A 14761-nucleotide genomic window follows, 5' to 3' on the forward strand; every position below is an offset into this window, starting at 1 on the left:
AATCTTGGGAATTTTCAAAGATTACTGAATACATGGACATTTTCTCTGAGCATTTACAAATATATTTCTTTTCTTTTTCTAGTAGATCAAATGTAAAGTAACATGATGTAGAAACCACATCATGTTATAAATAGTTGAAAAAGTTGCATCAACTCTTTTTTACTCCAATAACAAGAGCAGTAGTACTCACTGAAACTGTGTGTATAACTAAACTACCATCTTCTTAACACTAAGTTAAAGAATAAAATTGAAGAAAAGAATGTGATAGAAGTACATAAAGCTATCTGATTTATACAGTTTTTCCCATTACAGGCCTTGAGAAAATGGTACATTTGTGCAAGGCAACCAAGTATCTCCCATAGTGAAATTATAGACAGTAAAGTTCATTGCTTGTGAAGCATTCATTAAACTATAACCAGGCCATTGTACTCTCATTGTAGTATTAGCCCCTGGTCCATAATTCTCAAACTCCCCATAGTAAAGGGTGTCGAGTCCATACGTTCCGTTCCACTCTAACCATCCAACAGGGGCGATAACGTCTCCTATATAAGACTGCATGATTACAGTCCTCGAGTAATTGTGCCAGGGCCGGCCAAGAAAACTCAACGTGAGATCCGATTCCTGTGCCAAATCAGGGGCAGCTTGAATTGTGCAGTTCTGGATAGAAATGCCAGTGTTCTGATTGGGATCGCTTCGGCCTTGTGCTGTGAAGATATTCTTCTGGTCTGGCATTGGCTTCCTAGCAAAGAGATGGCAGTTTTGGAAAATTGCAGCTGCATTGCCAAATATGAAGTCAACTGTACCGTAGATATCACATTCTCTGTAGAATTGTCTTAAAGAGTGCGCGTATAATGTGTCTTGATAGCCCTCAAAACGACATTTGTAGAACGTGGAAAGGTCTGCATTGTTCCTTAGAGCTACAGCTTGGTGCTTCCAAGGACCAGCTACGTTCTTGAATGTAATGTTTACGGCTACAAACCGCTCCCCTGAGACGGCTGCACGTGAAAGAAAGATTTAGATATCTATAGCTTAACTTTTGCTAGAATGTAGTACTAACACTTGAATGTGCAACTTTTTAAAGTATGTTGATCAGTGAAAAAAGGCTTATAAACAAGAAAGAGAAATGCAAAAAGGTGCAGATTTTTCCAGTGATGCGACTAATTATACAGAGCATTTTAATGCAATTTCTAACAAAAAGTTGATCACTACGATTTCCAATTTCTAATTACTGCTAGCCAATTTTTCCATTATGACAAAAGTGAAGGTTGAGGCATATATAGTTTACTTACCAAAGGTTGCTGAATTGTAGGTTGTCCAGCCATCTATGACACTACGATTTCCAGCAATCACAGTGAGATCAACGCCTTCTCCAATCAACATAATGTTCTTCTTGTTCTTGGCAACAACAACATACTCTTCGTAGTATCCTTGCTTCGCGTAGATGAGAAAATAGCCATCTTCAATCTTTGAGTTATTAGGCGCAAATGCAATGGCTTCTCCTATCGATGTAAAGTTGCAGCCACCGTAAGGGCTAACTGTTACTGCTTCCTTAATGTGAACTCCATTTTCTACTAACTCGTCAAGAACCCTTCCACCCCTTTGATGAGGCCTTTCAAATGCTTGTTTAACCTGCTTGTAATTGATTGTAAGTTTTCTTGGAAATTTTCTTTTAACAGTTCTAATCTGTCACAATTAACAGGCGCCATAATTAATTAAAACCTTAGTAATCTTCTGGAGTTGTTACTTTGATCTCTTATGTCAGGACTTTGTTGCTAGAACTAATAGTGATGGGGCTGATTTAATCATTTTTGTTTAATTTTCTTACAGCAATAAATACTTGACCTGCAAAAATAATTATTTTCATTTTAAAAAAATGCACATAGAAGAGATTTGGTAAGCCATAAGAATAAGCTGAGAGGAAGAATGTATGCCCTCCTACTCTATTCTTTTGGACTTTAACATCCAAATAAACAAGCCATGTGGGAAGAATAAACTTCTCTACCATTGAAAGACCAACAAAAAAAAAAAAGGAAGAAACACAATAAGCACACTTCATCTAATCAACTTCAATAAGTACACTTCATCTAATCAATTTCAAAGTTTTGAGTATTTGATATTTGTTTTGATGATCACAACAGGTGGTACATCAACATCTAATAACCACTCACCTATTTTCTTGCATCCTCTGGCTCTTCACTAGTGAAGGGACTTATATCTCAAAAGGACATGTATCATGTGCTTTCTTAGCCTCATTAAGCTAATAATAATATTGCTACTAAATAAATGAGACAATAAGTTTAGAAACAGTTTCCAGTTTTTCTTTTTTATAGGACCATGGTTTTAAAAATGCCAAGTTTCTTTTATAGTCCATGACACTTGGTTTCAACCTTTTTTCTTTTTCTTTTGAGTAATTTTTAGAAGAAAAAATAACTACAAACTTCGTAAAGACATGAGAATGTATGTTAACAGGCCCACTGGAGGCAGTTGGACCTCCCTTTAGTCCTTGGGCAAATTGTCTCGGGAGGGCCCTGAATATCTCCAATGATAAAATACTATAAAAAAGATACTCTAAAAAATGAAAAAGATGGAGAAACAAAGAAGTAGTATATGGCAAGGAAGATGATTATGTCAGAGTTGCTTGCCTTTTCAAATTATTTTCCCACATGCAGATTACATGTAGTTGATAATAAGATGTTGGGACTATATATACTGGGACATGTTTATTTATTGGATATGCAATAGAAATGAAGCTAAGGTAGGGACAACTACTCAACTTTGAACCCATACATTGGGGCCAAAAGTGAAATTTATTTGCAGTCACACAGAATAAATTTCCCTCAAAGTTCTATATTTGGTGAGGATTTTCCAACAACTGTAAAGTCAAGAATTTGGCGCATCCCTAAGATAATTATTTAATTTTTGATAAAAAACCGCTAGACTGTTTAGTGGTTGGTATAAATTGGCAAAAATTTTCTGTAGCTAGAGTTGGGCAACGAACGTTAGTAGGGGAATGAAATAAGCTGACATTTATTTGTTAGCTTGCCTTAATTCATTTGCCTCATTGTTTCCTTCTTTAGTTTGAAACTTACCTAGGAAAACAGTACCATATAGGTTACAATTTTTGATTATATGGTACATGTAATTTTCATTTTTAACTAGGGGAGTTACTTAAGATATTACTTATCATGTGGCTATGTCAGGTCAATCAATCAATAGAAAAAGAGAAAAGATACAAGACTACCAGCTCTCACTTCTATCTAGTTGTTAGTACAAGACAAAAGACACTGATCACTTACACTTTGCAGTATTTTCTCTATCAAACAAGATCTACCAAACATTTCTTTTTTACTATATAGTAGTAAAGAGGCCATACTTGTAAATTATACTATATTCTAATAACGTATGAATATATTTAACTTGATTTGTCAAATAAAAAATTATTATATTTTACGTATCTCTTTTAAAAACACTTCGACGAAACAGCATATTTTAATAATCACACAAGAGAGAGGCCTTTTAATTGTGAGTAGAAGACAAACGAGAATCAGATGTACATTTTACAGTATTCTTCTCCCAAACAAAAGATCTACCAAGAAAGATAATCAACTAATTAGAGTAATTTTTTAATCTCTTCATCATGTTCTTTATCATATGCCCAAGGTAAATTTGTCTAATTAACAGCTTTAATTTATGAGTACTGCTTCTTGAAATGTGAGTACATGTATACCAGTCTTCCTAATAAAGCAGCACTTTAAATTCACACAGCGTAGGGGCAGTAAAGATGTATAGATATATATAGTTGCTTCAATAATAGCTAGGGGTGGAATACAATCAATGCAAAGGCAGCCAGCTTGCAGAGAATAAATGCAGAAAAATTCTTTTTCATTTGGATATGTGGGATGAAGTTAATTATATAGACCACAAGAATTAATAATTTTTTACTTACAATATATTTTATAACAGCTAGTACAAATTATTTTCGGTCAATTTGAGTAATCTTCAAATTAAATTGTATTGCCTCAACACAAAATTAGACATTAAAGAATTATATGAAAAATATTACTCTATAAGACATACAATATTTTCCTATATTTATATCAATATAGTAGAAAAAACATGTCGTAATATTGATCAAAGTCCACAAAATCTTAATCACAAGTATACTTAATAATAGCTTAATTTTAGATTTTATATTTTGTCTCTATTAAAAAAGTCATAATTATTTAAATATCTATGACGTAATTTAACTCATAAGTATTAAAAATATTTTTTCATTGTTAAACTTTGTGCATGCACCATGTGCATAAATAGGAGAGAGGGTAGAACTTTTTGTACAATGTTTAGATATTTAAATTAAAATTTTGAAATATTAAATTAATTTAATTTTAATAATTTGATCCTATTAACTTTTAAGAAATGACAAGACAAATCAGGAAACCCTCTTTGATGGTTTTGTTTTGTCTTAACATGACATTTCTGAATCTTGTAATTAAAAATTAAAAATAAATAAAATATATCAAATTAGTATTAAATTTTATAGTCACTGAAAAATTGAAAGTAGAAATTATAAAAAAGGAAAGTTACATTTTCTGAAATAGACAAAAAAGAAACTATGACAAGAATCGAAAGGGGTACTCCCTTCATCACAAATTACTTGGCATGCTTTGCTAAAAAGTTTTTTTCTTAAAATATTTAAGAATTTAAGAGATAATTAATTATTTTTCTATTTATACTCATAAAAGATTACTTGTCATTTACAATAGGCCTTCCTTGAAAATTTCTCCACAGTAACGATGGAAAAAATAAACATATGAGAGGATGAAATAGTAGATTTGAAATGGGATTACCTTGGAAGCCATGAATCTTGAATGGCGTGCCCACTCTTCCTCCATCAGTACTCCTCCCCCATCCTGCTCACCCAACAATCTGCCCTTCTTTCTGGATTTGCCAACGCTTCCCAATGCATGTGCCACCAATCCAAGAGACACACTGTATATCTCCCCAGCATTGCTCACTGGCGCCAACAGTTGAGCCACCATGCTACTACCAGCTTCTTTCAGCCCCTCATAACACGTCTGCTGATTCGTCACCACACCACTAAGCAACGTCTGAATCCTCCCCACTAAATCATCCGAACTTGACCTGACATCAAATCCTCTCAACTCAGCAGAAACTGAATTCAAGTAGTCTACCGTGAGTTCGGAGAGCTGATGACAATCGCTCAATGCGTTGATCTCTCTAGTGTTGGTGAACAGTGCTCGTTGTTTTTGTGTTGTGAGGAAATGCGCGATTAGGTTGGATAGCTTTCCAGCATTTTTCTGGCACTGCTTGACGGAGAACTTGCTGTAGTCATTTGGGTTAGAAGGAGAATGCTGAAATGTGGAGAGAAGGGTGCGGCAGAGCTTTGGGTAAAGTGAGGATTTGCATGCTATGGAAGGTGATAGCGATTGATTTTGGCTGAAAATTGGAAGTGCTAAAGAAGAAAGAATGAAGGAAATGACGAGGAAGAGTATTGTCTTTTTTGGCATTTTTGTTTTCCTATCTCGTGGAATGAAGCAAGCTAGGATGCATGTGTTTTTGGATAAGTATAGAATTTATAGCAAACTATTGTTTGGTATGTACTTCCGGTGTCATCTTTACTTGTATCCCATACCAAAAATTAAAAAAAACGTATTTAATAATACTTGATCAATTTAAAAGTTCAATAACTTTTTTATTAATGAATAATAAAAATAAGTATTCAATAATATACTTTTTTTGTTTCAATTTAATTACCTTTACTATTTATTTATTACTATTCAATATATTATCCAAAACATTACTACTTAGGATCAGTTTGATCATACACTTTTCAAGTAGTTTTTTTAAAAAAAACTTAGTGATCATATAATTTATTATTTGAACCAAAACTCAATTTTTTAAAACTTTTAAATGTGAAATATATTTTTCAAATACTATGTCCAAACACGTGATGAAACTTCACCCTAAAATAGCTTGTCAAAAATATTTGGGAATCTATGGTCAATTGCAAGTTTATTATATTCAAAAGGTGATATAATAGTGAAATAATTCTATTATTTATTATTTTTTAAAATTTGTGTCAAGTCAATAGTGTACAAGTAAAGATGGACAGAGGAAGTAATAGCTATTTTGTCTTAATTTATGCGACCCAATTGAAATGACTCTCAAAATTCCATCCGTATATTTAAATTGGTCAATTGTGATTTAAAATTTATATGTCAGAATTGGTTTAAGTCGAGAGGGACAAGTAGTTAAAATGAGAAAAAATGATGGTAATAGTAGTAATGCCTAACAATGAAAGTGATTACTAAGCGGACGGCTGGAGCAGCCGGTAGTAACGACTCTTGTAACCACCGAATGTTGGATTCACTGTCATTATTCATTTGCACAATAATACGTCTTCTCCAATGTTTCATTTTAATGGAAAGTATTTGACTAAATACAAAATTTTAAAGATTATTTACATGTAAGTCATATAAAAATGAGTCAAGAGGGAATGGAGGACTAATATTAGTTAGTACTAGTTGCATGAATACTGCGAAACAAATAGAATTGTACATCACTGGTTGAAGTTCATCAAACATGAATTATTATGTCTTTTTTTCCTTTTAAAAAAAAAAAAAAGAATATTTATATATTGGCCAAAGCTAAAATAGTTAACAAAACGTGGAAATTAATCATTTGGGGCCTTGAGGGTTGTGAAAGTGAAGGACATATTAGTGGCGGAGCCAGACTTTTGATTAAGAGTGTTCATATTTTTCCTTAAGCAAAGAACTGTTTAAAAAAAAAAAAGAAAATAAAGCATTGTTGCACCTGCCAAGATTTGAACTTAAGTTGTTGATGCCGAAATACACACTTTTGACCACTGAACTATGCTTCTCTAGCTTGTGAAGGGTGTACAACAATATGTATATAACCATAAATATTTATATTTAACCTATATACTCGAAAAAAAAATTTGACGAAGGGTGTTCATCTGACCACCCTTCGTCGGTTGTGGCTCCGCCACTGTGAACATTCGGATATTATGGATGCCTGCACGGTGTAAAAATACTTGCACAAACAAATCACCTTTAGAATGTGATTATAGGTATACGTATATATCTCATATTCAGAATTACTCCATCCATACTCTGTCTTTTTATGTAATTTTTTAATACTATATAATAAATGACTACATAAAATATTAGTATTCAAATTTAGATTTCTAAAGTATAATTAATAAAGTCAATTTAGTTAAATAATCTTCTAAATAAATGTTTTATAAAGAGGCATGCATGTTAAAGTTAATATGAACCAAGTAAAATAATAGATTAAACTAACCTGCAAAAAATGTCAACAAATCTATTATTGATAATAGATTAAACTAAAAAAACCTTAACCATAGGCAAAAAATTATTTCCGTTGCCAGGACTTGAACCCAGGTCTCTCGGGTGAGAGCCGAGTACCTAACCAGCTAGACTACAACGTAAAACCTGCTATTTAATTTCTTCTGGATTCCTTCAATTAACTACTATATACTCACTCCATTTATTTTTACTGTCAAACTGCATGAACATTGACTAACAACTTAAGACATATTTTTTTCAATCATATTAATATAAGAAGGGATGTAACTTATAACAGTTTTTTTTTATAGTTTCTGAACATCTAATTTTAAAATTCAAAATATTAAATTAATATACTTCAATTTACCTTCAAAAATTTGTCAAATTAATTTTTACAAGTAAAAAGAAAGAGAAATAGCATGAAGGCTGAGAATATAAATGGCTTCCATATTAATTAGTACTTGTGAAAATGAAAGGAAAAATATAAAGAAGAAGGAAAAGATACTAGCAGTAGCAAGAAACGCGTTAAACAGTGAGCAGTCATGAAAACGGTGATGGGGACGTCATAAAAATAGAGGAATTAATGGATGAATAAATCATAAATCATAAATGCATGCATATGACAAATTAAAGAGGGGCTTGCCAGAATTGAGAACGTGTGAGGAAGCCTAGATTATGGACCAAACATGCCACATGAACAAACAAATTAAGGTCATCTAAATTTCAACACCAACACATGCCTTTCTGTGAATTCTTCCTTGTTATTGTGGACATACACACATTCAAAGGCAGCAATGCACTGTTTTTGGCAGCAAGTCTGCGACTCGATCGTCAGCTTCTGTTACATACATTAGTAATTTAGTATTGTGCTAATTCAATTATCCTCAATATATATCAGAATTCAGAATACGTGTTAACTAGGAGGCGTAATACCAAACTAAAGTAGTACGTACGTACGTACGTATTGTCTTCATATACAAGTAACATATTCTTATTGAAGTTTAATATCTTTTGATCTAAGTTAGATCTTTACAAATTTTCATATTGCACAACTTATTTATCCTTTTACCCATCCTACCCCACAAAAAATTATATGTCATGAGAAAATGAAAAATCTTGCATCCAAGCAAACTACTCTTCACTATCAAATTAGTATTAGGAGAGTTCAAAGTCATGTCATAAATCTCTCTTCCTGGTGAAGATATTGTTTTGCTTATTAATATTGTTAGATAATGCCACAAAATGTACCACCTAATGCACCCAAATTCCATGACAAATTTTAAAGTACGAATTGGAAGAATTCTTCTAGATTCATGGTGAACTCTTTGCCATAAGACTTGATCTCTACTTCATGGTTCTTCTTCCATAATTTTTGCCCCATAGTGGGTCAATCTATTCTGGCCCAATTCATCCTGGCTACTGTTTCGGATTCGTGGGTATTTTGGGCCTGACCCGGTAACCACTTCCTTAACCCAAAAGCCCAAGTTTCAAAGTCAATAGTTGCCAATCTTCAAGTCAACGTTTGAGAAGGTTTAGGTGAGGCATGCATGCATATGTCACAACAGAAAAATGAAAAAACAAAACAAAACAAAGGAAATAATGATGATATCAATAGGAGGGCATACCATATATGTGTTAACCGATATTTTTTTAAGCGACGTTGTTAAACAACATATTCAATTTAGAAAAGTAATTTATCTTTTTATTACACATCTACCTATCAAAAATGAGATTAAACACCTACCAATCAAATATGAGATTAACGCCAACTTTGGTCCTTGAATATATTATAGTATTTCATCTGTATTATTCAACTGAGAAATAGAATCAATTTAACATTCTACCTTCATACTTATCTCTTGATAATTAAGAATAAATGTCAATTTACTTAAGGGTCCCAATGATTAAATAAAAGGCATCATGTACATTTGACCAACTCCCTACCAAATGGTATACTCTTCCAATATCTTGAATTTTTCTCTTCCAATCTCGTCTTTACAAAAGTCAGATATTTATGGAGTATATAATTTAGTAGAGATCACAAACCACAAGGATGCAAGAGAAAAAAAAACAATGGCATCAAAGCCAACTCTGACAAAGCCAAAATCCTTCACACTTCCTCTGATATTTCTCACCATATTCCTCCTCTACCTAACTCTAACTTGCGAATTAAGACCAAAAAATCGTGAATTAACAATCACCCACCTAGGAAATTCAGCTTATTTTAGACAAAATGTTATTATGCCCATGAAATATGTCAGTAGTACAAGACCTCAATGGTTACAACTCTTGCAAGACAAAATCAAGAGAAAAAGACTAAATATTGGCCTCGTCAATTTTGATGATGTCTCGTTTTTCGACTACGTTGGATTGCATGGAACAGAAAATATGGAGACGTTCGACGTGAAATTTCCTAAGGTTTCAGATAAACTCAAATGGAAAGACTTATTTCCAGAATGGATTGATGAAAACGAGGCATCAGCCAAGCCTAAGTGCCCAGAAATCCCAATGCCAGTGTTCGAGGAGTACGAGGAATTGGATGCAGTGGTTGCAAAGGTTCCATGTAAGCATGTAGGGGTTGATGGCTCTAGGGATGTTTTTAGGTTACAAGTGAACCTAGTGGTGGCTAACTTGTTGGTAAGGAGTGGTGGTTGGAATAAGAACCGGCGGGTTTACGCGGTGCTTATCGGCGATTGTGGGCCCATGTGGGAGATTTTCCGATGTGAAGACATGCTGTTGCATGAAGAAAATTTATGGGTTTATAAGCCTGAATTAGAAAAGTTGAAGCAGAAAATTCTTATGCCTGTTGGTAGTTGCCAGCTTGCTCTTCCATTTTCAGAACAAGGTAAATTTTTACAACATTATGCACCAATAAAACTGCTGTTAGCAAGTCCTATTACAAACATTTGGAATATTAAATGTACAATATCTTTTCTAACACGTCACATTTTTGTCAAAGCAATTAGTAGTAACCAAGGGAAAAAAAACAACAAAGAGCGCTTTAGTCATATTATGTATAGGTTATCTACTTTCAGCAGCTACCTAATAGTAATATTTAAAATTATCTACTTTTAGTATAAAATTTGTATATACTGACCATACATAAAAGTAAAACGTTTGTCAAATTAAATTTCGTGCAGGACAAGAAATTCAAAAGAATTATTCGATATTTGTACCGGACAAAACGCTGTTCTACAAGCCAAGAGAGGCTTATGTAACAGTTCTACATTCCTCAGAAGCCTATGTTTGTGGAGCAATTGCATTGGCACAAAGTATTATCCAAACCAACTCAACAAGAGACCTTGTCCTACTAGCAGATGACTCAATTTCTCCAAAATCCCTTCATGGTCTCAGAGCAGCAGGCTGGAAAATCAAGAAAATTAAAAGAATAAGAAGCCCACATGCTAAAAAGAATGCGTATAACGAATGGAATTACAGCAAGCTCAGAATATGGCAACTCAAAGACTACGATAAAGTCGTATTCATCGATTCAGATTTCGTGGTTTTCAGGAACATCGATAAATTCTTCTCGTATCCAGAATTATCAGCTACTGGAAATGATGGATACATTTTCAATTCGGGTGTTATGATCGTAGAACCATCAAAATGCAAGTTCCAAAATTTAATGAACAAAAGGTTTGAAGTAGGCTCATATAATGGGGGCGATCAAGGCTTTTTAAATGAAATGTTCGTGTGGTGGCATAGGTGGCCTAGTAAATTAAATACTCTCAAGATTTTTAGGAATTCCCGGCATCGCAACCTTCCTGATGATTCGTACACTGTACATTATTTGGGATTGAAGCCATGGACGTGTTACAAAGATTATGATTGTAATTGGGATAAAGTTGAATCTCAAGAATTTGCGAGTGATTCAGCTCATGAGAGGTGGTGGAAAGTATACAAAAAAATGCCTATGGCACTTAGGGAATATTGTGCATTGACACCAGAAATGGATGCAAGGATAATAAAATGGAGGAAAAAAGCCAAGAAAGCTAATTTGTTAGATGGACATTGGAGGATCCCAGTGAAAGATTCAAGAAGACTTACCTATTGATGATTATTTAATTAATATGACAGAGTTAATTCATAATTATTTCATATGCATGCTTGCAAAATTTTCAACTAATTGATAATAGGAGTGCTCATCCATAAAAAGTGTTGTTAGACGATATATTCGATTTAGCGGCGGTTAGAAAGAATAATTTATCATTTAGTTAATAAATCATTCTATTAAATACCTATATATAGAATATGAGATTAGAGAACATTTTTTCCTTGAATTATTGTACTTGTATGCATCTGAGAATTAACTAAACCTTCAACTTTCATACTTGTCTGAACCAATGATGAATTAAAAAGCATCATATTTGACTGATTAACCCAACAATTAATTTAATAAATTTAGAATGTGAACGTGCGTCCATGCACTCCCTACCAAATGCTAAACTCTTCCAATAGTCTTGAATATTTTTTCTAGTTTTCTACTAAATTTTGTTCTATATAAAGTATAAACGAAACGTTCGAAGTAATGATATAAAGTTAGTAAAGATCACAAACCACATAGACGTGGTAAAGAAAAACAAAATGGCATTCACAAAGCCAAAATCATATACACTTCCTCTCATATTTCTCTCCATATTCCTCTTCTACCTAACTCTAACTTGCAAATTGAGACCAAAAAATCGTGATGTTCCAATCTCAAACCTAGAGAAACCAACTTTTATACAAAGTATTATGCCCATGGAACATGTCATCACAAGTAGACCTCAATGGTTTCAACTTTTACAAGACGAAATCAAGGACCACAAGACACTTAAAATTGGCCTTGTCAACCTTGATAATGCATCATTTTTCGACTATGCTGGATTGCGCGGGGCAGAAAATATGGAGATGATCGACGTAAAATTTCCTAAGGTTTCAGATAAAATTAACTGGAAAGACTTGTTTCCAGAATGGATTGATGAAGACGAGGTATCAGCCAAGCCTACGTGCCCAGAAATCCCAATGCCGGTGTTCGAGGAGTACGAGGAATTGGATGTTCTGGTTGCAAAGGTACCATGTAAGCATGTAGGGGTTGATGGCTCTAGGGATGTTTTTAAGTTACAAGTTAACCTGGTGGTGGCTAACCTGTTGGTAAGGAGTGGTGGTTGGAATAAGAACCGGCCGGCTTACGCGGTGTTTATCGGAGATTGTGAGCCCATGTGGGAGATTTTCCGATGTGAAGACATGTTGTTGCAAGAAGAGAATTTACGGGTTTATAAGCCTGAATTAGAAAAGTTGAAGGAGAAAATTCGTATGCCTGTTGGTAGTTGTCAGCTTGCTCGTCTTTTTTCGAAACAAGGTAAATACTCTTTAAAATTTTTCTTGTACGTTATATAATTTTTGGAATTGAATTTTATTAAGATCAATTAGCGGCAATTTTCATTTACCTCGAGAAAATAATGCTTTTGATTGTGTATTGACTAATTAGACATTGATGTAGCTTCTCAAGTTAATTTTATGTTTGTTTATTTGCTTGTTTGGTGGATAGGATATTCTTTGAGCTTGGGGAAAAAACTCAAATTGAGCAATTTGATAAAAACGCCGGCAATCAATTTTATTTTGCTAACATTATGCACCTAGAAAACTCCTGTCAACACCTAAAGGCTTTTCTGTGAACAAGTCATTTCTTTGTCATATTTTGTATAGGTTATTATATACTTTCAGCCTCTTCCTATACATGGACGGCTACCTGATAGTAATATTTAAAAGTTACGTCATCTAATTAGTATAATATTTTACATACTAGCCGTACATTAAAGTTAAACTTTTGTAAAAATTATGTACCAGGACAAGAAATTCGAAAGAGTTATTCGACGTCTGTACCGGACAAAACATTATTCCACAAGCCAAGAGAGGCTTATGTGACAGTGCTACATTCCTCAGAAGCCTATGTTTGCGGAGCAATTGCATTGGCACAAAGTATTATCCAAACCAACTCAACAAGAGACCTTGTCCTACTAGCAGATGACTCAATTTCCCCAAAATCCCTTCATGGTCTCATAGCAGCAGGCTGGAAAATCAAGAAGATCAAGAGAATACGAAGCCCACATGCCCCAAAAAACGCGTACAACGAATGGAATTACAGCAAGCTTCGTATATGGCAACTCATAGAATATGACAAAGTCATATTCATCGATTCAGATTTCGTAGTTTTCAGGAACATCGATAAGTTCTTTTCGTATCCAGAACTATCAGCTGCTGGAAACGATGGGTACATTTTCAATTCTGGTGTTATGATAATAGAACCATCAAAATGCAAGTTCCAAAATTTAATGAACAAAAGGTTTGAAGTAGGTTCTTATAACGGGGGCGATCAAGGCTTTCTAAATGAAATGTTCGTGTGGTGGCATAGGTGGCCTACAAAGCTAAATCCTCTCAAGATTTTTGTAGATTCGAGTCCACGTGACCTTCCTGAGGATTCCTACACCGTACATTATTTGGGATTGAAGCCATGGACGTGTTACGAAGATTATGATTGTAATTGGGATAAAGTTGAATCTCAAATTTTTGCGAGTGATTCAGCTCATGAGAGGTGGTGGAAAGTATACAATAAAATGCCTATGGAACTTAGGAAATATTGTGCATTGACACCAGAAATGGATGCAAGGATAATAAAATGGAGGAAAAAAGCCAAGAAAGCTAATTTTTCAGATGGGCATTGGAGGATTCAAGTGAAAGATCCAAGAAGACTTTCGTATTGATGATTATTTGATTGATGATCTAGCAAGTGATTATTTCATATCATGGATACTAACAATTCCCTTTTTATGATAGAGACTGTAGACATATGCTTGCAACATTTCAACTAATTAAGAAGTAAAACTATCAAAGAATATATGTACCAAGAATAATCCTAATTAGCCAATTATATCTGCGATGAATACAATAAAAATTTATTCTCACCCGATGTTTACGCCAAATCATATAAATTACATCTATGGTCACTCTATTTTTGTCACTTTTAGTGAATTGCCCTGCAAGAGGTCTTGTATATTAGGCTAAAAGACGATCTACCAACTTTTAGATTTGGTGTGTCAAATTTGGCTCATAAAAGTTATTTGAACTCAAATTATAGCTTTTCTTTGTTCCATTGATCGTTCGAAACAATTGGATTTACAATTAATTTGGATTGTCTTACCATCTCTTTTGGTATTTTACTTTTCTGCTTGGAAAGATTGAGTTGAACATATATTCATTGGTGGATCATTGGATAATACAAATTAGACAATGTAGAGGTTAATTCAGTTTAGTTTGCACGTATAAGTTTTATTTCTAGCTTTGTTTGGTTGAAATAGTCATAATAAAGAAACAACATTTTTATTGGTTTGCTTTGGTAACTAAAATATACAAACAAATGAAAAAAAGAATTG

The 14761-nt window shown here is 33.7% G+C and overlaps 3 protein-coding genes across 4 annotated transcripts; 2 read left to right on the forward strand and 1 right to left on the reverse strand.

Moving 5' to 3' along the window:
• Positions 1 to 251: 251 nt before the first annotated feature.
• LOC107879807 (probable pectinesterase/pectinesterase inhibitor 25) lies at positions 252 to 5559 on the reverse strand. Of its 2 annotated transcripts, none has more exons than XM_016726751.2 (3): positions 4848 to 5559; positions 1290 to 1629; positions 252 to 995 (listed from the first exon to the last, which is right to left on the reverse strand). In XM_016726751.2, exons 1-3 carry the CDS (start codon positions 5526 to 5528, stop codon positions 307 to 309), a joined length of 1710 nt encoding a protein of 569 aa, XP_016582237.1. In that variant the 5' UTR covers positions 5529 to 5559; the 3' UTR covers positions 252 to 306. The 2 variants fall into 2 exon arrangements, with proteins under 2 accessions (XP_016582237.1, XP_047250622.1); XM_047394666.1 differs by lacking the exon at positions 4848 to 5559 and adding an exon at positions 2169 to 3084.
• A 3740-nt stretch (positions 5560 to 9299) lies between these two features.
• On the forward strand, positions 9300 to 11647 carry LOC107879808 (putative UDP-glucuronate:xylan alpha-glucuronosyltransferase 4). Its single transcript, XM_016726752.2, has 2 exons — positions 9300 to 10194; positions 10490 to 11647. Exons 1-2 carry the CDS (start codon positions 9423 to 9425, stop codon positions 11401 to 11403), a joined length of 1686 nt encoding a protein of 561 aa, XP_016582238.2. The 5' UTR covers positions 9300 to 9422; the 3' UTR covers positions 11404 to 11647.
• Positions 11648 to 11905: 258 nt separating this feature from the next.
• LOC107879809 (putative UDP-glucuronate:xylan alpha-glucuronosyltransferase 5) lies at positions 11906 to 14208 on the forward strand. The gene is made up of 2 exons (XM_047394667.1): positions 11906 to 12690; positions 13179 to 14208. The coding sequence occupies exons 1-2, from the start codon at positions 11934 to 11936 to the stop codon at positions 14090 to 14092; spliced, it is 1671 nt and encodes a 556-aa protein (XP_047250623.1). The 5' UTR covers positions 11906 to 11933; the 3' UTR covers positions 14093 to 14208.
• The last annotated feature ends 553 nt before the right edge of the window (positions 14209 to 14761 follow it).

The sequence above is a fragment of the Capsicum annuum genome, chromosome 8 (genome assembly GCF_002878395.1).
Source record: "Capsicum annuum cultivar UCD-10X-F1 chromosome 8, UCD10Xv1.1, whole genome shotgun sequence".
NCBI lineage: Eukaryota > Viridiplantae > Streptophyta > Magnoliopsida > Solanales > Solanaceae > Capsicum > Capsicum annuum.